This window comes from Strigops habroptila, chromosome 5 (genome assembly GCF_004027225.2).
Source record: "Strigops habroptila isolate Jane chromosome 5, bStrHab1.2.pri, whole genome shotgun sequence".
Taxonomy (NCBI): domain Eukaryota; kingdom Metazoa; phylum Chordata; class Aves; order Psittaciformes; family Psittacidae; genus Strigops; species Strigops habroptila.
In genome coordinates this window covers 24,963,181-24,990,039 of record NC_044281.2, presented here as the reverse complement: position 1 = coordinate 24,990,039, position 26,859 = coordinate 24,963,181, and the positions used below count along the sequence as shown (strand labels likewise).

Below are 26,859 nucleotides of genomic sequence, written 5' to 3'. Positions count from 1 at the left end.
ACACAGACTTGTAGTCAATAAAAAGCAACTTAAAAGCTCTCTCCCAGACTGAAGAAGATCATAGGCAGCACATCATTTTTAGCAAAGTGCAATATTTTAAGTGCTAACTTCTATCAAAGGTTTCATCTTTCCATGGGTATCACGTCTACACTAAGTTCAGTCCCAATATATTGCTTTCATTTATGTTCAGGTTTCTCAGAAGCTTTTAGATGATGCTCTCTGCACTGACTTCAAGGAAGCTTACAATTATTTCATGGCTGCATAGTGGCAACACTTGATAACCCCCTGGGGTTTCATGTGAATTTTAACTACCATGGAGAAGAAAACAGAGGTCTTACAGAAGAGACAGCTCATGCAACAAACTTGTCAATTCCCATAATATATAGTTACCAAATTTAGTTTGGTATTACTGCTACTGACAGTAGCAACATTTGGATCCTTGAGCTGTGAGCCAAATAAATAATGAACATAACTGTGGAAAGGCTGTCTCCACCTCTTCTTTCATTACTCCTCCAATTACACCCCTAATATTTGCTCCATTAAAACAAATACTTACCCGCACCCAAAGTCAACCCAATGGAAATGAAATAGATCCACAACAAGGGCAGAAGATGAGCATTTTTTTGAATTATCCTTTAATCTGTACCTGAAACAAATTCCTCGTAACTGAAAAAGCTACCATACAAAGAGTAAGATACAGAAGCACCAAGAGCTTTTCTTTTTATTTTTCCTTTATATTTAAATTATACTTTGTAATTGTATGTTATAAAAATATGGCACTGCAGTCTCTGTAAGAAAGATGTCAATTCAAGCATGATCCTATAGGACAGGCTGGATTCCTATGTCCTACCACAACACTCCCAAACATACTCCGAAAACCAAACAATAAAGCAACAATTTAGCAATTAATTATAAGGTACTCCTTCCATAAGGACAGTGGGTCATGATATTTGGCAGACCAAGCAGCTCCTGACAAATTCTGTTATTAATAAAATACCGTACTATTCAAAGAGCTATCGGCTCTTCCCTAAGCAGACTGTCAAAATAAAAAGGAAAGCTTCTAGTATGTGATACCCTGCTACTGTATTCTGGGTCCCTCTGCTAGAAGAGGAGGGGTATTTCTATTTTCCTGACAATAACCTGGAGCAGCTCCCTTGAAAAAAGGACCCACCCATATCATTTTAAGTCACAGGTTTAGAACTGGGAACATTTGACGTCTTTTGCATCCTCACAAAAAAAGAGAAGGAAGAGATTGTGGAAAGTGGAAGAGGTCATTTCTTGTTAAGTAGGACACATCATAAAAGACAAGTTCAACTTCAGTGGTCAGACAGCAGTTGAGAGCGTGACTTAGAAACAAAGTTTTTGTCTATGGTTGAACAGGAGATTTGTTTTTTAGTAGTCAAAACCTACAAAACCCTTCAGACAGTTCAGCTGTCTGACAGTGTCCTGAAGACTAGGCACTTGTCATGACGCTAGCAGAATGAGAAAAATCTGTTAAGAACACAGGTCAGATGATGGTCAAATTCTCCCCCTCCTTCTACACTTTCTGGAAAGGATGAAAGAATAATTAAAACTCACCTTAATAGGACTATCAAAACAGTTCATTAATATGTTTCAAAGAATGGATGAGAAAAATTAGAGGATCTAAAAGAAAAACCAAGAACCCAAAACATCATCTCACTCCATCATGTTGCAATTTAAAAATAATTAGCTGATACATGTTTTTGCTTATTTGACTTGGAACAAACTCAACTACTATACCTCAATATTTTTAATACCGCATGCCATGGCATTCTCTATTTGGTAAGCGAAGCTGGTTTGGAATTTAATTATTAACCTTTAAATTTATTTTAAAACTTAACTTCGCCACAGTATTTAACGAAAGGAAACCTGGAAGTGAAGCTTCTGCTGCCTCCCCAGTTGCTGCATTCAGCTTCTTTTATTTGTAAAAAATAAAAGAGCTGTTGACATAGGGGTCTCTTGGACAGGTAGCTTCCTAAGACCAGTTCAGTTACCTTTTCTTTGAAGTACTTTAGTTCTCAATATCTTTAAACCTTTGAACTGTATGTCAGAGTTAAATAACATACCACCAAAAACCTGTCATACATATAAGCTTGCCTTTTTTTTTTTTTTTTTTTTGCATATTCTGTATATGTACAGCTTAGATTTTAAAACAGAAACCTGCTTTATTTTTAGCAGGGCAGCTTTGAGTCATCTAGTCTAAAATTCTAGCACAGTTAGATTGTCACAGAAAATCACACTTGGTCTACTTCACAGCAGCATTCCCAGCACAAAGCTCAAATTTACATTATATATGTAAATTTAAAAACTGTCATTGCTACAGTTTTTTAAATCATGTTAATTTTTCTGAAAAAAATATAAATTATGTTTGTCATACCTAAAGCCATTATCCATCCAGACCAGAAACAGGGTAGCAGAAATTTTTCCTTTCAGTCCTTGCCCTCATTTTGTGACCTACCAGTCCTGGCTCATGCTACATCATGCTCTGGATCCTAGAGCATGCTTAGTGGAAAAACAAGGCATGTAGTTTCTTATGGGGCTATTGCAAATCATTTGAAAAGCAAATATATCCTCTTCAATAGTGATGGTAAAACCTGATAATTTGCCCAGTTTAGAGTGTCATGGATTAGCTCATAACAAAATTTAAAAAGTTTTTAATTTAAAATGCTTCTGAAAAAACAATTTAACTAAATATGCAAACACTCAGACAAATACTTGAGACTAATTATTTGAGAATAATTTCTTTGTCTTTGGTAGATGTGCTTTTCCTTGCTTTTATATATTAAAACTCACTAAAAAACAATGAATCCCACTTCCTTTTGCTCTCGTAGTTCCTTCTGAAAAGGGAACAAAATGTAAAGTTGTCATTTTTGAGATGCGAGCTTTCAGTTGCATGACTCCAAAACATCAAAGACCTGTTTCCTATAGGCAACTAACATTGGAGAAGAGAAAAAGGCAATAAAATTCCAAAGCAATTTTGGGGGGGTGGTGGTGATGGTGGTGGAAATTAATGTACTGTAAAGCATACGTCTCTTAAAAAAAACCAATGATGTAATAACTCAGTTAAGTGTTACGGTATAATTGCAACCTAACTGTACTCCTGCAGTGCTAACTTCTTTGCATTTCAGATATATCAATTCAATCACTTTTTCAAAATAGCATTTGAAAAAACTTCTCAATAACTTAAAAAAGTAATCCCTAAACTTCCAGATTTGGTTAATGAGGTACCATTTAATCTCATTTATAAAAAAAGGAGGGAAGATATTTATAAGAGACTGTATTTAGCAACTTTTCACTGCAATTTTAAAAGGTAATACATATCACCCTGTTATCAAGATATCTGCATTTCGCACATGACAGTCATTAGCAAAATCAATTTGGGGATCCAAATTCTTCAGTTACTGTAATTAGACTGATACTGCATTTTGGACTACCTTGCAATTATCATCAGTTATATTTATAAACCGAAGATGTAATAATCTGAGATCAAAATCCCTCTCTCAACAGGGCAGGGACCCTTACAGACATAGTTGGACACCACTGAGTGATCACGACAGATTTCTGTAATGTGCATCCTCCAGAGGAAGAGCTGATTTCCTGGGCATTCATCTAAGCGCAGGGTTCTGGCTCATGAGCAGGACCAGATTTCCATAGGAGAATTTAGTGGTTTTTAACCATCAGACTAGCGATCCCTTTCCCAGGAACCCCTACCCTCACTGCAGGAACAATTCAGTTGTTCTTGTCATATTTACTGAGCTACTGCAGCTGACAGCCTGGTAAATTAAGCCAGCACCTATTTTCTCCTAGTATTTTGGCCTGCAGGTTGCAGCAATTCAGCACCTATTACAGAATAAACTGACACATCTTGAGATCATAGGTGAGAACTGCTGAGGCCACACAAAAACTAGCTTTTTCTGATCAATCATACCCACTGTAGTCTTGACTTGTAGACAAAGTTTTTTCAAAACTTCAACAATGAATAATAACAATATTCTATTTATTTCAACAAGTTTTCTCTTTGTTTAATAATCATCTGCTGTAGACTATGGGATTAATCTGGGATTACAGTCATGAAGAATTTCTTCCACACAAGATGCATGAAAAGGCAGAAAATCTCAGCTCATCTCAAAGTCCAAGTGAGCTCTGGAAAGTTGTCTTAAAAAGAAAATCCGTTATTTTATTTACTAACAAAGAAGATGAGATCACTGTGATTTCAGGTTCTATTTTTAAAAGACAAACTAACCATCTTAATTTATCCTACAGCACATTTATACCGCTATAATGACAGTCAAAGAAAGACTTGTGTTCTTAGGGTTTACAAATACATCTCAACGCATTAATACTACCGTTGACAGAACAAGAGTAAATAATTTTCTTGAATTCATTTATTTGACAGACTGTAACATCATGAAGAAATTCAGTATAATTGGGTGCAGTCATTTCACCTTACAGGGATATCTATACTTTACTCTGTTTACACAGACTAGTATGTAATAGAAAGTGTATCTTTTACTAGTAAATATTTTTCAATTCTAAAATATTCACACCTACTCCTAAAGCTGTCTTAGTAAATCAGAGTGGTCTTCTCATTAGAAAAATGGAAAATTTTAAAACTGTGTGTAGAAGCAAACAAGTTTACTTGACTCACTTTGTTTCCTAGGGGAAATCTACAGTGATTTGGGGAAAAGTAATGCAAAAATACTTGAAACATTGTTCAGTTAGTCCCTATACTGTGGCATGTGTGAGGATGGGAGAAGTCTAAGATAGGTGCCATGAATAGTTTGGTAAAGTATGCAGAATCTAGCTATTATGCATATGGGACCTTTCCTTCACTCACAAGTGAAAAACATCTCAGAGCTAAAAGCAGAACACAAGCACAGCATTTGAAGTGAACAAAAAACTATCAGCTTTCAGTGCTTTACTAGGTACAACATAACAAGAAAATAAGTGGATCTGCTACATGTGTTTGTGCTTCAACAAATTCAGACTATACAAGAGATACTTTTCCTTTAAGGTCTCGTGAGCGTTTTGAACGGAACCCCAGCAATATGGAGTAAATACTGAACAGAATAGCACATGATGCTAGTCACTGCAAAGGCCAGTGAAACACAGTTTGTTGATGTAACTGGTAAGGCAATCAATCCTATGTGTTCCTTTGAAATCATGCTCAGGGTCCTAAAAAATAATTAAAAAAAAACCAACCCACTACTGTACCTCCTGATGAACCAAACAAAAGGACCGGTCTTTATCTCTTTGCATTCTCAGTAAGACTAGGTAAATTCCTATATTAAATTTCTATTCTGATAAACCACTATTATCTCCATCATATACCTAAGGGAAAGGTGTACCAATTTACTATATGGCTACAACACAACAGCAAAGTCAAATTCAGAACTCGAAAGCACAACATCACACATACATGCAGTTGGATTGAGCACAAGTTATTGAAAGACGGAACAGAATGGTTTTAGGCAACAAACCTGTGAATATATGATATAAATGTGCAAGGAAGTTATTCTAATCTATTTAAACTTTCTGAAGAAAGCACTAGGTGTCCAGGAATAGTGTATTATAAAACCTGCATAGAGTTCTTAGCTTTCAGCAAGATTTTCAATGTCCTTGTTCAGGAGAAAAAAAGAACAAATTGTATACTTTCAACAGGAAGTATTCTAGAGATATTCAAGAAACCACTGTTACTTGGCATTTCAGATTTCCAGGGCAATTAACTCCCCACTGTATCACATCACTTAACATTAATTAATTGCTAAAGATGTAGTTATGTAGCTTATTGAGCTGCTAAGGATAAAGCAGCTCCCGAGCTCCCAAGACTTGAGTGGCATGCCAAATTACTATCAGTGAAGCAAAGGGATTTACCCTCTCTTCTGAGATTGCCAAATCAAGCAGTCATTCTCCTTCCAGTGTCAACTAATGGGAACAAGTCAAGTAAATGTCAGTCAACTATTAGACTGCCATCAGCCCTCCGCTGCATGGACAGTCTTGTGGAGTGAAAGCTTTCGAGAAAGTCCTATTGTCACTCTGCATACAAAAGGGTTAGAGGTTTCACAGCACAGCACCTTTGGAACCAGGTCCCCTAAATGTGGCTCAATGATACTTCCATCTGTTTATTTCTTCCAGATAGATCCCAGCCTGCACCAACTATGTTTTTGTACCTAGAAACAGATGGATTTTCAGGATAAGCATAAATAAGGGAATGTGCTAACTAAACTCTCTCATATATAGCATGATTTACAAGTTAAGAGATGACACCGGCTCAGGAGAAAGCAAAATGAAAAAACAACAAAGTTTGAGTCCACTCAGTCAGCTGGACATTATCTTAAGGACAGAGCCCAAATTCCTTCATTGCTTTTGAAAAAACTGACAAATTTTTACAGTTCCAAAACATGGTGCTAACATAGCTAAACAGGCATAGAAGCTGAGTCGAGCTGCAGGCAGCTGAACTGCACTCCCAGGAAGAGCCAACTGCTACCATTTATATAGTGCCTCTGATTCCATGTGGGCGACTGATGTTTGATTACTATGGAATATGGAAACAGTTTCTAATCATTTAAATAAATTACAATTTCAGATGGATGAACAGAGGCTGCATATGTACCCTGAAGGTCACTCAAACACACTGAGAAGGGGAGAGTTTCAAGGTTCCATCTGAATGGATTTAGGGGGAATGTGATTGTACAACTCTTTTTACTGCTTTTCATCTCAGATGTGACATATTTTGAAGACATTCTTCACACAGTCCTATTGATGTTTCTGGCCAGGGACAAGACCTGAAGAAAAAAGTGGATATGGTTCTGGTGCATCAAACAGACAAGTCCATGTGACGGCAGCCAGCCACTCAATTACATGCCAAAGTGATGCACATAAGGACATTTGTCTTGCAATGCTTAACAGTTACCATCTGTCTCATAACAAAGTCTGTTGTAGACTGATGATGGTGTAACTGAAACTGCCTCATTTTCAAGAGGACAAATTTAGGGACCTGGCATTGCAGAATCTGAAAAAAAAAATAAAATGCCATAGGCTCTTTGGATTTTCATTTTCTGACCATCCCAGTATTTGTTGAAACTATACTCCCAGGCCTATGAATATACACAGAGTTGTACACAGTTATTCCCGGTATGCAACCAGTACCAGTGTGCAGAAAAAAGCCTCACTATCAGTCACCTTGAAAAGTTATGTCCTCCAGCACACTGCTGCATCATTTAATTTCAACATCTGACCTATAACCATAGAAACAATGTATGGGTTTTCTTCGCAAGCACAAAAAAGCTTGAGAAGTACCCAGCTTTGTAACTTGGAGGGAATTTGCTTAGAATTTTGCAGAGTTTGCCATAATGATAAAGTGGTTTTGTTGCTTTTTTGAACTGTTCCAGGTAGCTCTGTACAAGGCTTTGAAATTGATCTTAGGTACAGCTGAGTAAAAGGTCTACCAATCTTCTTTAAGGCTTTAAAACAAAAAATCTAGGCAGCTCTCAAATATTACAGAATTTCTCTGACATCCGTACCAATCATCTTGGGCATTATACCTGTTTCCCAAGCTGCATGTTAGAACTCTGAAGAGGAAAGGCTGTCTGTTCTGTCAGAAGTGTGGACAGATCATTGTGGTGTTTGACATAGGCTAATTTGGAAACACACATGAATGGGTGTGCTTGAGAGAATACGTAACTTAGGAAATTGATGTCACTGGCATGTGACACTGTCCACTGTGACCCTATCAGTGGGACATCATCTTTGCAATAGTGGGACTAGCTATTGTATTTCCAGTGAGACAAACCTCAACGCCTATTTTTGTCAGCACTGAGGCATGTTTTGTTATTCATTTGCCAAGTAGAAGTCTCACTCATAAGGACTGGCCACAGCACTGGCATTAGGTGTTCGAGAGATTCAGTTTACTGGCTAGTAGCATATAAACTGTAGCAAGGTATAAATAAGCAAGATTTAGCTATAAGTCCTAACTCTTTCTCTGTTTTAACTTCATTTACATAAAACAGATTTGAGATGCAGGTATGTGCACTTGCAGGACAGCACAGGCTGCCAGCACTGTAACTGACAGAAGACCACACCAGTGTGGCACGGCAGCAGCACGTGGGAGCTGGCGTAGAAGGAAACACATGCATCAGGACTATTTTCTGGCAGAGAAGGTGAGGCTATACTCCTAAGTTTATTAAACCGTACCAAACAGAAAATAGTTCGAAGAGCTTTTTCATACTTAATCTTGAAAGCTGATTGAACTATTTAAAATATTGGAAACACATGTTTGCTGGGGCCACCAAGCCTATCTGAGTAGGGGGATGTAATGAAGCTGTTTTAGGAATATCAAGCATAATGCCAAAAATAACTCTGAGGAATTTAACATTCTGACCCAAATGGTTCAGAAAACACAGAGCCTATCTCTCTTGGGGAAAAAAAAAAAAAAAAAAAAAAAAAAAAATTAATTCCTTTTGGTCAACAGAAAGATACAGAGCTAAATGTTCTCTGCTTCACTAACTAGGAGGAAAATGTCATTTAGGAGACTTGCTTGCACTTTCTGGTAGCACTATTCCAGAAACAGTTTTTGGAGAAAGGTATTTGTAGCATAAGTGAATTTAAGCACACAATAAGCAGAAGAGAGAACATTTCTAGTTGATGACATGGTGGATTCCATAAGACAATGATGGGTCTTGGAAAGTTGCAGCAACTCAAAAAATTGAGAGTATGCTTGGGGTAACATCGCTGAAAACTTTTCCATTACGTCTCTCACAGTTATTCCTGTTCAATACATTTTGAGGCCTGCTCCCAAGCCAAACTTTTCTTCCTGCTATGCCTCAGTTTAATCAATTGTACAGAAGTAATCCAAAAATATTCACAAGTGGGGAAGAAAATAAACTCATTACTTAGATGCCCATTCATACAGAATGACAGGAAAGCGAGGAGGAAATCACTAAATGACTGTAAACTGAAAAGCTAATGTGTGATGGACCTTGTAGATTACACACAAAAAGTAATGTTTAGACAAAGGTGCTACTTTGCAAATAAATGCAAACTTAATTTTAAAAGCATGGAACCAGCTGCAATGGAACTAGTCCTATGTTTACAAGATTACAGCTTCTATTCTTTAAAAAATGCAGTTCTGCCTGCAAGTATTTTTCATAGCTAAATTTTTAATTTTACAGACTGTTTTTGGATTAAGCATGACATGACCCAGTAGACACATATGCTGAATATAAATCCAAGGTTTGGCTAATTACTCACGTAACAAATAGTAAAAATTTGAAACACATCTAAGCCTTCAGCACATATAATTTTTTATAAACAAGTATGAATCTTACAAACAAATGAATCTGTTCATTTTGCAAAATTAAATTCTCAAACTTCCCAGTTTATTAGACTTAGTTTAAATTCTCAGTTTATTAGAATCCTAAAAAGCATAATCACTTTAGATTAACAGATCAAGTTAATCATCACTGAAGAATAAAAATTGGGATGAAGTTACAAGTCCTTGAAATACAGGCAGACAGCAGGAAAGTACAGAAGTACAGAAGACAGTAGAACTCCTTGACGCACAGAAGACAGAAGAACTCAAGTGGTTAAGATAATTTTGTATCATTTTATTCTTAGTGTTATCCCTCATTTAAAAGTCATTCCAATCAACACATTATTAAGAGTAAATAGACAAATACTCTAGTTTAAAACCAAGCTGCTTTGAAATAGCTAACAACAGTACATAGACTTTTTGCAAACAAGTTGCATAACCACAAAAACCCAAAAGCTTAACATTAGATAGTGAGAGGTAGTGCAAAAAAAAAAAACCAAAACCAGGGAGTCATTATGATTTTCTGAGGTATGTATTATAAAAACATTACTGTGAAGTCCCAAGAGTATCTGTATGAAAGCTTCCTGAGAATTGTAACTTCTGTTTTCCCCCCATCTGCCAGTCCTACAAATTCAACTTGAAATGTGTCAAGCTACGTTCTTCCAAGTTCACGTGGCATCACTAGCAATAAAACTTGTATAATGAGAATTTCACAATTCTTCTGAGGATGAATAAACAATGGAATATAGCACTGTAACTGCTAACGTAGATCCACAGCGATATCAGAATCGTTAGAATGCTATTAAGAAATAAAGCATAAACCAAGAGCATCCATTCTGAAGATAAAGAATGTGGCATTCTTTATATGCACTTCCAGAAAAACAAGAATGAAAATGTGCTGTTCATTGCCAAGGTTGTTTTGTTTAAAATCCAAGTTACAAAATTCTATCAAGTTAGACTTGAAATTCAGCAATTGAGTTGGAAAGATAGAAACTTCAAAGACTACTTCTTGCAGTTCTAACCTCAGCACTCCAAAGTCAAAATAAACACTGATAAAAATCACGCAAATATGGCCTGGTCAGCAATACTTACTCTGTCTGCACATGCAAGCTATTTGTTTTAGATACTTTAAAGTCACAAGCCCTATTAAAATATTCAGATTTTTTTTTTCCTTCCAGATCAATGTCTGTTGTTAGACAGGCATAGTCTTAATTAAAATTACAGAGGGAAGCCGAGTACTCGTAAAATACTGTCTTCACAAATCTGAGTTTAGTTTGTTGGCAGAACTCTAAAACAATACATTATTTATGAACTGCATGCAGTTACATGTATGCATATTTTATAGATTTAATAGAATGGATCCAATCATTTGGAGGGATTGCAAAAGCTCAGATTAAAGCAAGATGTCACATATCATATTAGATATAAAGCCAAAATTTAATGAGACAAGTAAAGGTCAGAGCAGCACACTGCAGTTTCAATTTGATACCCCTGCTCTCCTCGTTTTTGAGCATGCATCATAACTTTGACTTTAAACACAAAGCAAAACTAAAAGTTCGTATGGAAGGATAACTCTAATGCCAAGATCACTAAAAAAAACAGGAAAGTTAAGCTTTTGTTTCTATTTCAGAAACTAAGTGATTGCAACTCAGTTCATCATCTCTAGTCCTCATTTTCCAAAATATTATCACACAGTTTTCAGTGAATTATGACTGATTAATTAAAGCTTGATCCAGAGAAGTTATAAACACTCCCTACTGGTGGGTTAAGAGAAAAAGAAAATCCCAAGAAGTGCCTAAAAGTAACATAGCATCTCCAGAAGTGTATTACCTGCATTTTAATATGCAATAATTTTGATATTTGTTTTCCATATTGTGCTGCACTCAAGAAAGCCCTTTACCATTATTCCTCTTCCATTCCCCCCATTCTTTATGGTCTGTCTCTATTCTTCCATTCAGTACTAAACTCTTAAACAGAAATAAAATTATTTCAATAAGACTTTTTCCTTTAGGCCTTAGATGTACTAAATCTGTTCTGGTTATCCATCTTTTCTTTTCCAGGTGAACAAATTTACACCCAAGAAAGATCAGAATGGAAAAGGAAAAGCAGATTGATAAGGAAGAAATAAGGATACGACAATGAGGGATGCAGAATCAGAGCAACACTGGGATTTTCACACTGTTTTTCTCTTTCCTGACTACTTATCTCCTACCCTCTCAAACAAATTTGTCTTTTCTCTCACACACTTTTCTGTCTCCACTTTCTTCACTTCTTTCTGTCACTATTACTCTCCTAGTATGAATTAGTATTTCCAAGACATAATTTGCCGTTAATTTAAACTCATTAAAGAATGACTAAACTGCAATCTCATTTATTTTATCTTATCCATTTTTATGCCTGTTACTGTCATTTCTGGAATCTATCAATCACTACTTCCCTCCTCACCCAACTCCTCATTCATAATATGAGTTGGGCCAAGCGAAAATAACTTGACTTCCTTACACTTTCCAGGATCATTATATGTTCAAACAACTTTAATATCCAAGAGAACCTGAATATAAATATCCTATCTTACTGGATTGAGTACTGCTCTTCATTACTTTTATATTGCTCTTGGTACTCCCTTTCACCATTGTCAGGTGTTTTTAAAAAATATTATTGTACTTATAAAAATGCTTATATAATACACTTTTGAAAAGTGAGAATGCGACATTCCAAGTTTCCACCCTTTTATTATTTATCTTCCATACTTTCAATTTTTAATCCAACAGTCTTCTGTATTTCTTTTGCAACACAACAATTTTTCATTTGTTCCTTCCTTTCCCTCTAAAGAGCTTTCCCTCTAATTATCTTTTGACTCTGCTTCTGCATTTTATGTTACAAAAATGTCTTCGCCACTGTACATTAGAAGCATTTCTACAAAAAAACACTTTTGTATTGTCCCTGATATGTCCAGAGCTTTTTCTTTTGCGGACCCTGCTGAGATACTCTGTCCACATAATGCTCACTTTCGGCAGTCAACATTCATCTTTTTGATTCTCACAAAGCTCTCCAACCATCATTCACTCCTGCAGTGCACCACACACTTTAACTTCTGCTCTGCTGCAAGACAATATTGAAAAATACCAAGATTCCCTTTTAGTACCTTACCTGCCAAATTATTCCTTCAAGGCTGTGCTTCAGATCTTTCCTTTCTGTTAACATGCTAGGGAAAAAAACCTAATTCTACTTTTCACAGCTTGACTGCAATTCTGCTTAATTCTTTGTAAACTTCTAAAATCTTCATTACCATTACAGTTGATGCTGCTTTAAATTTTAGCTCCAAACCCCATGATTTAAGCTTCATTTTCTTCCCAGTTTTCTTCATTATTCAGTGCTTCTTCCGATTGCCTCTTTCTGTGATTACCATCACAAATTCCTCACAGATGATAAATACAGTATTTCTAAGACTTTTTTCTCTACTCTCTCCTTTTTTTTTTTTTTTCTTTTCCTGTAAGAAGTTGCCTTCTCCTTGTCAGGAACAGAGAGACAGTCTTTCTTGAGTACATTTCACTATCTTTGCAGACAAGAAAGAAATATCCAAACTACATGAAGATATGTAACAAGTGATGATCACCATACACCATGTAAACAACCATTTGACAGTTTCATTTTCCTTTTCTAAACACATATATTGTAAGTTTCTGGACCCATTTTGACTTCGTGTATTTTTGTTTCAACATAGTGCTGCTTTTCTGACCCTTAAAGAAACAGACTATTTGAAACAAACATTTCAATGACCTTATTTGCGTCGCTGTTTTTTATTCCAATAATTTTATTAACTGATCTCAAATTTTCCTGTTACACTTCTTAATAATACACTCTTCCCGCTTAGAAATGAACTTTTAAAAATGCAATTGCCAGACTTCAGAGGCCATTTGATCATTTCCAACCATTCTACTCAGACAGTTGTATTCCATTACAGTCAGGCTTCCGAAGATGCTTTTCTTTAACATGCCATTATTTCCCATCAGCTTTTAAACAGCTCAAACAAACTTTTTTAGTTTTTATCTCTCAGCTTTTAGCATACTTCTGCAAGCTTTTCCCATCAAGTAACACAAGTAGAAGAAATTAATAAAAGCTGTATTCTTAGGATTTCTTCCCCACATTTCTTTTCACAAAGAATCCACATTCACTTAGAGTGTGGCTACCTCAGAGCTCTGACCTAATTTATTGATCCTCTACTTCTCAACCACCAGTCAGGCTTCTTGAATCAGTCTTTGCATTCTCCCCATACTTTCAACAAATATATAAGTTATTCAGATGTAAGATTACTTACACACTCCTCTCCAATATGCCAGTGAATATTCCTGCAAAAATTCTTCCAGAATTTCTAGTTTAATTTCTAGTTTACAGTTAAACTTTTTTTTCCTATCCTCACATTTTTTGTTCTGTGAAAGCTTACAGAATAACAGCTTCTTTCAAGATTTCCAGAACACACTTTTCTCTCTCTCACCCTCCCATCCCTCTTTTTAAAGCCTCTTAGTGATGTTATGTTATTCATGCACAACTGTTTGAAGTTTCAATCTTATTTGAAACAAAAAACTAGGAGATGACAACCCTTCTGGAGACAAATACAATTCCAGATGGCAACTAGAGCTAAATGAGACTCTGAACTCAGAGCCAAGGTAAAGGAAAAGTTCACTGGCAAAACTTTATCAGTATAAGAAAGGAGCATTGACATAGAAAGCCCTACATTTCCTGGATTCAAATTTCAGCTGTCATTGACTCTATGTAGGTTCTGTGTACTTCACACTATAATTATTGAACAACACCTGGACTGACAGATTAAGAGACAGTTACGTAGGAAATACAGTTTGCTAACAAACTAGCTGAAGAGGTCACTTCAAGGAGAAATGGAAATAAAATTCTGGGCTCTTTGAACATTTCGAACTTTAGAAATTCTGAGTCTACTGCATGCATTTGCTTCCAAATCTCCTCAACACAGATGTAGGAATAGAAGCAGAATTTCATGCCTCTGAATTAATAAACAGTTGCAGAAGTCCCTTCAAGAAGTTGATCTCTAATCAGCTGTCATGGAAGAGACACCACCTCTACACCATCCCCACAGGTCAAGCAACAGTCATACTGACACAGAACTAATTCAGCAACTTGAGCTCTCCCAAGGGAGACTTTTTTTTAAAGTATCAGAAGCAAAAACTTGGCTTGACCACATAGTAAACAAACAATAACACACCCCCTCCAAAAGAAACAACAAAAAACCTAAGCAAAAAAAGCTCATTACATAACCATTTCAGAATTACAATGCTACAGACAATAAAACACATGCAGCAACTCAGATTTCCCTCTGTTGTGAAAAATTTCTCTCACAAATATTTTCAAGACATTTGGGGTTTCAGAAAATTAAAACCTTAGTAAAGAAGCAGCACTGTTTTGTACAAAGAAACAGCAATTACTACTACAATTATTTTTTTCCTTTTTATTGGCAGGGCAACCTTTGTTAAATTGTAACTTAATTTTTTCCAAATGTGCTTTTAATGTTATCTGGCAGTAAGTTTTACCTATATAGGAAATCTGGAAGCTAATAAGCCAGGATCATTAACAAAAAGGTTATAAACACAGTTTGCATATTATATGATATCTTATATATTATATCCTATTGTATTACAGGATTTGTATATCTATCACAACCTAAAAATATACACTCAGGTATATGCTTAAGAGTATAGTCACAAAAGGCATATACTTTAGCTATAGAAAAGCTAAAACACCTGAAACCCAATTCATCATTACTGTTATTCATCATATCGATACCAGAAACATTATCCTTGTATAAAAAAAGTTTTACATTTCCATCTTTTATGGACAAATTTTCAAGTTCTTACAGGATAAATGTGGTTAGAACCACAGAAGTGTGCAGGCCAGAAGGGGCTTCTGCAGATCTCTAGTCGAACCCACCACTCAAAGCAGGGCCAGACTCAAATTTAGATCTGATTACCCAAGGACTCACTGTGGTAAGTTATAAAAATCTCAGAGCACAGGGATTCAGCAACTTCTTTGTTTAACCATTCTCATTGTGACTTTTTTCTCCTCACTGGAAGATTCCTAACTGCAGCTAGGGACCTAGTCCTTGCCTCTTATTCTCCCACCATACACCTTTGACAAAAGCCTGGCTCAATCTTCCTTAAAACCTTCCCTTCCACTCCTAGGTACATTGTGGTTGTAATTATAACCTTAACAGAAAGTATGTGAAAAGAATAAAGAACACAACTGTAAAATAAATCATATAAAAAAATACAAGCATAGTCTGAGCGACAGCATGACAAGCACCCACTCAGTCATGCTCATGACGAACACAGGCAATACAGAGCATCAAGCTGATTCAAACTCTACACTTAAAATTACTAATAACTCTTTTTTAAGGAAGAACAAACCTGCGCCACTTTAACGGAATTTTGAGTAGAACCACCAGCATGATATTCTACTTTGAACTTCTTCACAAGTTCTTCAAATCTGTTGGGAAAGAAAAAAAAGTGCAGAGAAGAAAAAAGTTAAACTACATATTTTATTTTTTTTTCCCCAAAAGAAGACACGAAGATTAGAAGTAAATGACATCATGTTATTTGAAAACAATATATTCAGATATATTAGCTGTTACATATGGTGAAGCTGGGAACACCTATTTGTATTTTGTCCAAATTACAGAGCAAAGTGTGACACCAACTTGAATCCTTTACCTTAAGGTCACAAGTGGAGTAAGTAACTGAAAAAAAAAAAAATTAATCTGAAGCATAAGGTTGATTGCAATTAACTGTTAGATTGATAAAATACATGCTTGAAGAAAAATTATACAAATGAAGGCATTCAGATACTTATTCCACCTCATTAAAGCTAAAAACGGAATGTAAAATTAAGTGAGGAGATTGTGGAGATCTGGTGTCTATTTCAAAATTAACTTGACCCAAACAACAGTGCTATGTTTTAAAGTTTCATATGAAATAGTACATTTTGACAGGTGAAGAGTTTTTATGATCAAATCTACTAGTATGTGAGAAAATCTGATAACAGAAAAGCCATGTGTCTCCAGATGAGATTTCAAATCCTTCAAGTCATACTACTATGAAAACATAGCATACTCTGGTAACATTCAATAGTATATTATTAGGTTTGAACACTAAAACAAATATTCAAACTTCGAATGGAAATACCTATCCTCATATTTCAGATAAAACTTTAAGGTTAAGAGCCAGATAGAGTTCTGTAAGATGCCCTTCGTTGACTAGGGTGTATTTTGCACCTCTGATCACAGTACACCACAGCTTAAGAACCAGCCCTCTCTCTAGTCACAGTTAAGTGCCACAGGAAAGAGGGAGCTGTGGAGCCTGCTGTGCACAAATACTGCATCATGCCTCTAAATTCTAAACACACTTCAAAATGAGTGGATTAAACAGCAGGATGAACAACCTCAGAAGGCATTAGATTCAGAAGAAAGTACCCCTGCAGGCAAGTTAAAATGTTTTCTGTAAGATTTGTTTGCACATTTGAGGTTTAAAATGACTTCAAGGTCAACCCTAATTAATAGCATAGATTTGCCCTTCAGGTCTATTAACTTTAGATGTATACCTTTAACAAATGAAGCTTGCCCAGTTGGATGTATTTTAACATACTTTATTGTATTCACCTTTAGTATCTTTTTAAAGAGTGTCACATCTTTATTTCAGGCACAGTGAAAAATGAACACTATCTGCCTACCCTACCCTTCATCTCCCCCTCACAACCCCAATCTCCTTACAGTATGCAAACATCAGCTTTGGGGATAGATTTGTCAAATAACGACTTGTTTGTTTAAAAGGTTTTGATTTTCAATACATTGGTACTAATAGGAACATTTTTATTTCTACAGTACTTTCCATTTAAAATGTCTGAATAATGAGCTACTCACCCTAGCAAACTACCGATGGGCATACAATTAGAAGGAACCAAGAACTAAATTATTACATATGCTTTTCACAGCTATCCACACTACTAATTATCCACCAATTCTATGTCAAGCAATTGAAACCTCAAATGATAGCAAGTAGCTGAGAGCGGGAAAAAAATAACAAAAACCAACAGGTCTCCTAACAATTGCTTCTCAAGCAAAGACATACAAACTGTCATGAACCAAGTAAGTATTTTGGCAATATTTTTTCTTTAATTTAATTGACACTTTACTTTTGAATGTGTACTGCCCAAATCACATGGTTATTTTTGTATTCTTGCATATCTACAAGCATACCAATTGATATTTTAATTCCTTTACCTAAAGCCATCTAATGTTTCTATGTCCATATTATTTAATGGCATGTTAAACCTTATATAGTATTCTGCAGTTGACCACCTACATTACCACTAGATGAGTATGCATTTAAACACTTATCTTGTAATTCAAATGAATAAGATACAAGTTATCTGAATTTGGGGAAAAAAATTGGAAAAAGCCTTAAAATACTGTCTGTATTATGAAGATTTCAAGGTGACAGCTACGTAATCTAAGAAATAATCTGAACAAATTTTTTTACGATTACTTAAAACAGTAAGACAAACAATGGCAACTATCTTTCACTATTTCAGCACTGATATTAAAAGCACTAACTCCTTTTCTTCTAATTAAGATAGCAAACTCAACACCTATGAAGGTCGGTTACATAAAATAGAATGAGAGTTTGTACAAATGCAAGAAAAATAATTATTGCTGGTTATTTTCCATGACAAACCAGAAGGATGATATAAATGGTGTTGTTCTAATCCACAAAAGCCCGATAACCAAGTTGTATCAAGAATGACCTCAAAATTAAGAATGTCAATAGCTTTTTATCTTAAGAAGATGAAAAGTTAGATGGACATTTTTCAAAATGTCAGCAGATGGCACAGGCAGTGTGGTAACGCTGACTTCGTCACTGTCTGCTGTATGCCTGACCTGCAAAGAGAAGAACTGTCATTCCAGCATGCCTCAGAAACATGGTATTTGCTTTTATAAAACTCTCCATTTCAAGGAAGGAAGTTCAACTGTAGAAACTGCTCTGAGGCCCGGGAATGCTAAACAGAGCTTCTGTGTGTGCTTCAGGACCAAGCTGTTATCACACTTCAGATAATTCAAGAAAATTAAAACCTTATGAGCAAGACTGAATAATATTTTTGTTTCACGTTCTGCAATTGTTGGTCTTTCTGAGTATTATTTAAGGCTGTGCTATATCTGAGAACTGTGACCCTTCTCCTGACCTAGCAACATACCATTACCTTAAATAACAGAACAATAAATCCCACAATCAGCACCGTACCAAGGGGCCCCTATTTTTGGTACCATGAATTTGTTCACCACATCGCAGCGTATTTTAACAAAAATAAGTTCACATTTGCAGCAGCATATGTTTTCAGTGGTGATACTGCTGATCAACTCTAGCACTGACCAAAGAGGATACGTTAAGGTTTTGCTCAATTATACTAAATGCAATAGCACTTCTGTCAGAAGCCTTTTTTCCCTCCCTCCCCTTTTTTTAAAAAGGATTGACTCCTAATTGGACTTGATACTGAAAGGTGAACCTTTTCAGTATCTTCCCTTTCGACAGAATTAATGGCTACTAAAAAAAAGGACAAGGTGGTAATGGAAGGAGCTATTTTATAAAAGAATACAAATGAGAATAAAATTTTTACCTTTTTTTTTTTTTTAAAAACAAGATATACCCCCTTACATTACAGAAGGTTGGAGATTTATCTTTAAAAGGCACAGACTCCCCTTGCATATGCCGTACCATTACCCCTATCTGGAGATAGTTGTGAGAATTTCCTCCCAGTAAGTATCACTGCTGACAATGTCACCACCCTGTTGGTCACTCAAACCATTCATAACCCGAGCATCACTATTCATCTTCTCTGTGTCCTCTTACCAAATTATGTGTAAACCCTATACTATTCTTTCCCACTCTTAAAATGCACAATTTACTGTATTATACAAATAAATGCACTCATCTTAATATCTAATCCCTTCAGACAGCTGCAAAGATCATGTCTGTCAACTATACCTGTGACCAGCTCGCCTCTCTCAACACTCCTCAGTCATTTCAAGCAGAAGCCACTTCTCTACATTTCCAAGGCCCAGCAAAGCATTATAGCACTGAACATACAGTCTTTCTTTCAGTACATTCAGATTTACAACAGCCTCTGGGCACAAAGCAGTCAACAAAAAAACCTTTTCTCTCACCCATATCATCCAATGTCCAGTTACTAGAATTTTCTGTGAATATTAGCAAATCTATTTTAAACCTTCCTTCAAACTGTCCTTCCCCATAATGTCTAAAAGAAGTCATCAGCAAGGCTCTGTGATTTCCTGAGGCTATTCTCCATCCTAATGACTGGCAAGCCTCTCCTGGATCAATACCCATCTCCCGTAACTCTTTTTATACACAAAAACTGAGGCTTTTGGAGCTGGGACTATCTTCTCTGTTACACAGCAACAAATACAATAATGTTTGGCTCACCATGGTTTCAAAACCAAGCTGACAAGAAAAATAAGCACATAAAACATTCCTTGCAACTGAACGCAGACAACATAAGGCAATAGAGCTACAAGTAAGGAAAATTAAAGCAATTCAAGTAATGCTGTTCAAGTTTTTGGACACACTTTATATTAGACTAAAACGAAACTCTTTTTGAAGAGTAAAATGGCCACAGAATACCAACATTTAACTGACATCTATATAGAGAGAGCACCAGAAAAAAACATTTCTGATGCATATGTCAGAAGGTACTTATCTGCAAGAAGTAATCTCTTGTTTTTCAGCAGGGTGTGTTGCCCTGGATATCTTTTGATATATCTGCTTATTACCTAAGATGTACTCAATAGCATTCATCAGCAGGGAGCTACACGTTAAAAGAAAAATTAGCTGCCAAAAACAGCTAGAGAGGAGAGAAAAATCATTTTTGCCCTTTTTGCTCGTGTATGCCTGATAATGACAGCCTGACTGTAAGACAAAAATCTGGTTATTTTGTATAATGATAATACAACATTTCTAGTGGATTGTACATTTTTGTTTGGTGTTATAAAAACTTTCAAAAACACTAAGATGGAAATCTCTTAAATAATCAACAAAAGGTTGCAAGTTGCATGTAAGTCTGTAACTTTTTTTTTTTTTTTTTTGGAGGTAAGTTGGGGCTGGGGAGGCAGCCTTTGAGACACCTCTAGTGAGGAAGGCAGCTTAGGATTTGGTATGTTTTCAAGGTATTGGATGAGTTTTAATTAGATTTTAATTAAAAACCATAATTATGGTGATTCTGACACCTTTCCCAGAGATTTATTTTTAGTTGCAAGAAGTACTCATATTAAGACATTGCAACAGCTCAAATGTTCAGCTGTGAGGAGAACCAGACTAATACACTGACAGTTAGATGTTTGATCCTTTTAATTGCATTTTTTAAAATCTACTTAAATCTCCAAATTGAGTAACCTGTGTCAGAATGTCTACGAAATCACTCCATAAATTAAGGAAAAAAAAAATATGAGAGAGTGAGCATCATATTATACAACCTGTTTTAATAATACTAAAAGCTCAGTAAAACCACAAACAGAGTACCAAATATTATTTCAATTTTTTAAGGAAACCCTCAAGGAATAAATCAAGACAAACAACTAAATAATGCCAAACTTGCATCCTGACTGTTTTGCAAGGCATGGCAGAAGTACTTATGCGTACATCTGGACAACGCTGTCATCTGTCACATTCTCAATTTCATCACAGCCTGGGCCAATGCCAGAACGATGCGGGCAGCCACACCGCCAGGCAGATGGGGCACATGTTACAGAAAGCAACCTTCCCTGGTCAGTGTTAGCAGGCAAGCTGAAGCACTCATAATTTGATCCTAAGTAAAATCTAATTCAGGTTTAAGGAAAAGGTCTAGTCTTGAGATTCAAGGATTATAATTAAGCCACAAAGTATTATTTTTAAATGTAAGTAAAAGAGAGAATACTTTAGGGCAAATACTGTGGGTAAAAAGAAAAGTAATTCATATTTTTAACTCTAAAAAGCCTACCTAATTTCACTACATTGTACAACTCAGCGTTCAAAGTTCAAACCTTAGAAAAGATAGTTATATATATATGAACTATTTCACCCCTAGTCTTTGACGTATAACCAATTGAGATTGAGATGCAGATATAATTGCTTGTTCTTACTTAAAATTGGGCCTGAGAGAGCAAAAATACTGCCTTTTAGAAATAAGGTACAATCACAGAGGTACATGAGGAAACTTTATAACAGCTGCTTGGAAACGACTGACTTTATGCAGAGCTAGTTCTTCTCCTTATTAGCTTGGCACAGAATTAAAGAGCTTGGGAATGGGTAAGGGAGTAGAGGGGAAGAATGAAACATGCTAAAAAGGAAGTATTGGAGACAGGTTAACACCATGGATATATAACACAAGAGAAAGCTAAATGTGTTCAGAATATGATTGCTACAATTGAATACAGCAGATTACCATATTTTTCTCCTTTGTTTACTGAAGTTCAGAAAACAGTGACTCTTCATGGAAGTATTTACTGTTGCAAAGTAGAATTTCACATAAAGTATTTTCCTAATCACCTCATCCAAACAAACAGCAAATGAAAAAAGCCAGTAATTCCAACCAGGTTAGGATTATGAGTACCAAATGTTAATATATGAAAGACGGGGGGGGGGGTGGCGGGGGGAATTGCATAGGCAAATTGCAAGATTCATAGCTTTGAAATATTTTACCGCAAATGTTAGCAAGGTTAAAAAAAAAAAAAAATGCACTTAAATGTCAGTTTGATAAAAGCCAAAAGAACATTTTCCACATGTGTTTGCATTTAGGCATATTGAAACAAGATGGAAAAAGTAACAGTCATTCAAATGTAAGGTTAAAACATCAGCTCTTAAGGATCATGATGTAAAGAAATTTCTCAAAGTATTGTTATCTTTCTTTTCTCAGCAAAGAGTCAGACAAATTTATGCAAGTGTTCTTGAAAAACTCCCCTTATTCCAGATTATCTGGATATCTTCCTCCTCTATGTTATCTCAAAAATGTACATGATTACACTCAGAAACATCAGCCACCACAAGGCAAGTTTTTCTGTTGATATTCCGAAATGCTGTAGGAAAATGAAAAGAAAAACTAGACCACTGGATTATTAAAAGATTACATTTCTGATTCAACTGTCCCTAAACACTACAAATACGTACACATATTACATATACAGAGTACCTTCACAAGCCTTAAAATGTGTATTATATATGATTACTATAAGGTGACTAAAATTTCTCTCTTTCTCTCTCCCTTTATTAGAGTTTCTAATCAAAACATTTTCAAAAGTTTCATCTGAGGATAATAAAAAAATACTATTGGAGAATTTCTGACAGTTCAGAAGTTCTCAAGTTTATGCTGTCTCCCCACTGCCTTTTTGGAAGAAGATCCTCAAAAAGATCAGCCAAAACTCAAAAATTTTGCAGATACATCTAGGGATTTGCACCACAGTATTTGTTGCAAAACACTGTAGACAGAAATAGCTCCCTGCCCTTATACATTGCCAGTAAGGATGAAAAGACACACAGGCAGGGAAAAGTATGTAGCATTTACCTTCTTCATCCTTGGATGTGCCAATGTTCTGAAGCAGTAAGGAACAAGGTCATTTCCTTTGTTATTTCTCAGTAGTATTACAAAAACATTTACACTTGCTTCTGATGTTCCCAGTATACATTTGGCAGCTTGTACACAAGAATATTACTTCAAAAAGTACTGTGTCATTTTCTGTTTGTTTCTCAAAGTAGCATGGAAAGAATACCTACTTTCTGAGAACTACCAGTGAAACTAACCAATGAAAGGGCAAGTTGTTTATCATACTATAATATACTTAATCCTTTTAACATTAATAACTTTGTCCTACAAAAAAACCGCAGCAACACAAGTAACACCGACTGGTTTTGAAAATAAGACTAGATTTACAAAATTAAAAGCAAATTAGAGATCATAATCCTAATTACGCAACGATCATATGAGACTGCAATAGATGCTTCCCACTTGGCACAGTAGAGACCAGGTGTTAACTGTCAATAAACCTTTAGTGAATGCTAATTGAAACTGCTGTTTCACAAGCATCGACTTACTCCAGCTCACATCAAAGAGAAAATTTGTTTAATTTAGTAGAATATTTGCCAAGAATATTTTAATATTAAAAGTATTCAGTCATCAAGAGATCTTAGACCTTATCTTTGCTACAATTTAGATTATCTAAAGCTGCAGTACAAATCATATTAAGTTGCCTATATAGAGCTGACAAAAAACTATGCACACTCACACCTAGCAGAGAGAAATATTTTACTAGGGTAACTTTACAATTTGTACTTTTATTATAAATACATCAAAACAGTAAAACAGTGAAAAGTAAGATAACCAACGTGCAAAGTTTGGGTTCCAATTCAGAATTGATAAAATACTAGAAAGTTTTGCAGAGCTATTCGAAAACTAAATCATAAACTAATTGTTTCCATACATCACTCAGATAAAGAAGCATTTTATCTGAGTAATATACTCCATTAGCACAAAGTCCAAAACAATAGTGACAGTTGTTAACCACAATCTAAATCACTTTTTTGTTCTTCATTACAATCTAAGTGGTTCATGTCAATTCAGCTACACTGCTAAAACATCTATTTTTCTTCACCCCTTATGCTATTTTAAATTCTTTTGGAGCAGCAACTTAGCCGGTAAATTTAAAACAAGTAAACATTAAAAATACGTCAAGATATTTAAGCAGACCAAGATGACAGTATATGTCCACTCTAAGCTCCCATTAACATGCAGTGAACTATAATAATTTTCCTCATGAACAAATAACGAGTGCAGAAAATGCTGCTTTGAGCACAGCCAACAGTAAACATCAAGTAAAATTTCTATTTTAGTCCTCTAACCTCCCCATTTCTCAATACGGCTCTATCTTGAATATCCATTAAGATAGTCACTTCCTGATAGTGGGTAACAACATGAATTTCTGTAGCTCAAACACAGGTAATATTTATTACCACAAGCACACACACATACTCTCAAGTATGTTCCTTTTTGTACGTTTTTGATAAGTACATAATCATGTGTCCACATCTTTATTTTCAGTAGGTGGTACTGGAAACTACAGAAGGAACCAACTATTTATTATCAACATCTTTGGATACTCAGGAGAAGAAAAAAAAAAAAGGAAAAAGAAAGAAAAAAAAATAAAAAAACCCCCACACAAAACAAACAAACAAAAAAAACCACCCCACACAAAACAAAACAAAACAAAACAAAACAGGAACCAGAACTCTTCAGATGGGATAACATGGAAATATGTTGCTTTCACTTTTGGAAAAGACAAAAACCTGGCTCTCCTAGTAGGACGACATCCAAGGACTGGATACCTAGAATCTGAGAAGATGCATAAATTGCCTGCTAAGGAGACAGTTGCGGGACAATGTCTAGAGTCAGTGTAGTACTCAAACTAGCCATAAACAAATGAGATAGGATTTGGAAGCAGTATAACCATAGCAGCCTGATGTTTAGGAAAAGTTAATTCTGCTAAAACACAGGGTAAGTTTTCCCATGAAAACTTCCATGCTACTGCAGTTAAATGGATTCTGATACATGCACCAACTTATTTATAGGTTTCTCAGGTATTTTGACCACAACACTATTGTCTGCAATGTAGATATATGCCAAATTTCTAAAATGTGAAATACTTATCTTGCCTAACCCACTCTAAACCCCATGGGTTACTTAGGAACAGCACATACTGGTAATACCAGAATCATTAAGCTTGATTGGTTTAAAGCATTTTTTACAGTGACCACAGCAGTAGGAGATGAGTTAAAACAGTATGGGTTGAAGGGTCAACAGTTGCTAATAATACAAAATATTTGTTTGCATGAGGTAAGATAAAATGTTCTTTTATCTCAGTATTCCATTGATAATTGAAAAAAAAGCAAACCCAAATGGCTAAATAAGCAACAGAGAGTAAAAATTATTAGCTCGAAAGGAAAAATCCTCTTGCTACCAAAACATAAAGGCCTCTTCAGACTTGTAATATGCTTTAAAAGAGGAAGATGCGTAAAGAAAAGGAGGTAAATACGTAGAGTGTAAGTGGCATAAAAAGTACCAAAGGTGACAAAAAGACTTGACACTGATGCTGTTCTTAAAATCACTTCCTTTACAGAATAGGGTTTGGGAGGTCTTTTTCCCCCCTCTGACTTTCATACAGTTCTCCCTGAATCTCTGCATAGTTTTTTTAATAAATGAATCATTTGCATCACCAAACGCTGCCATTTCAATAACACAAAAATTAAGCAATGAGATTAACAACTTTGATTAATCATACTCTTACATTGTTTTTTACTTGAGTGGTGGTATTTTCACCGGAAAACAAAGCCTCGCCTGTTGTATCAGCACAAAAACCTTCAGACCTTGAGGAAAGAGGTCGAAGGAGAGACTATGAATTGCATGCAGAAAGAAAAAAAAAATAAAATAAAACAAAATACAGTCTTCAGAAGGGACCAAAACAAAGATGCTGGGTAATCCTTAAAAGTAATACATTGAAAGTTGGTAAATCTGGGGTTATCTCAAGGATGCAAGCCTTACATAGGGTTTATCTAGTTAGGAATCTTTTCAGAAGATGCCTAGAACTAGATGACATATTCAGATTTCAAGAAATGAACGATGTTCTGAATTAGGAAGCAACTATATATTCTTCTCTATCCATAAAAGGTGACTATCTTCAATTAAGCTTCTTTCTCAAAAATGTTTCACTATTATACCATTACTAGGCTCTTCAACAGTCTTCCAGTTTTTGAGATTTTCATACACATCATAATACAATAACAGTAAGTGCATGCTTATTCTTACAGGGAGACAAGTCTCCATTTCAACATATTTTCTAGTTGAAGCTTTAGTTACTTGACAGAATATCTCCTGCAGAGATTAGCCTATTATTATTTGCTACAGACCCTCTCTGAAAGCAAGAAGCCCATTTTCTCCAGATGACTCATTAACAAGCACGACAGAATGAAGTGTTCCAGCCTGAAATGCCAACAGCTAAAAATAACTCATCCCACAGCCTATGACAATTCAGTCCATCTCTTCACTCCATAGGCACAATCTCAGAGGGTCACCTTTTGGGGAAAAAAATTAGCATATGCAATGAAGGAGGAAGGGGAAGACAGCACCCAAAAAATCACAAGTTACAAAAAAGCTGCAAGGCAATAGTACTGCATAAATCATTTCAGGAAGCAATGTTCCAAGCAGCACTAAAAGGCTAATTCCACAGCAGAACAACTACTCATGGATTGAAAGAAAAAATCCAAACATTTGACCCAAATATGACAACATAGAGAGGCTCCCTCAAATAAACTGGTCATTTTGACTTTCCCTGTCTATGTACACCCTGCCACTACAACACTAACAAAGACATGTTTAGTGATACCCTGCATTAGTCTTCATGCTATTATTAAGAAGCT

At 35.6% G+C, this 26,859-nt stretch overlaps 1 protein-coding gene across 6 annotated transcripts in view; it reads right to left on the bottom strand.

The window, feature by feature from the left end:
- ADK (adenosine kinase) overlaps positions 1-26,859 on the bottom strand; it is a 297,485-nt gene that overhangs the window by 197,187 nt on the left and 73,439 nt on the right. For 5 of the 6 annotated variants that reach the window (XM_030488972.1, XM_030488969.1, XM_030488966.1 and 2 more), the window contains exon 4: positions 15,766-15,844. In XM_030488972.1, coding sequence (XP_030344832.1) covers positions 15,766-15,844 — 79 coding nt within the window. Of the gene's footprint in view, positions 1-1,578; positions 3,016-15,765; positions 15,845-26,859 lie in introns of those variants that run through there. The other variant, XM_030488971.1, reaches the window with a different exon arrangement.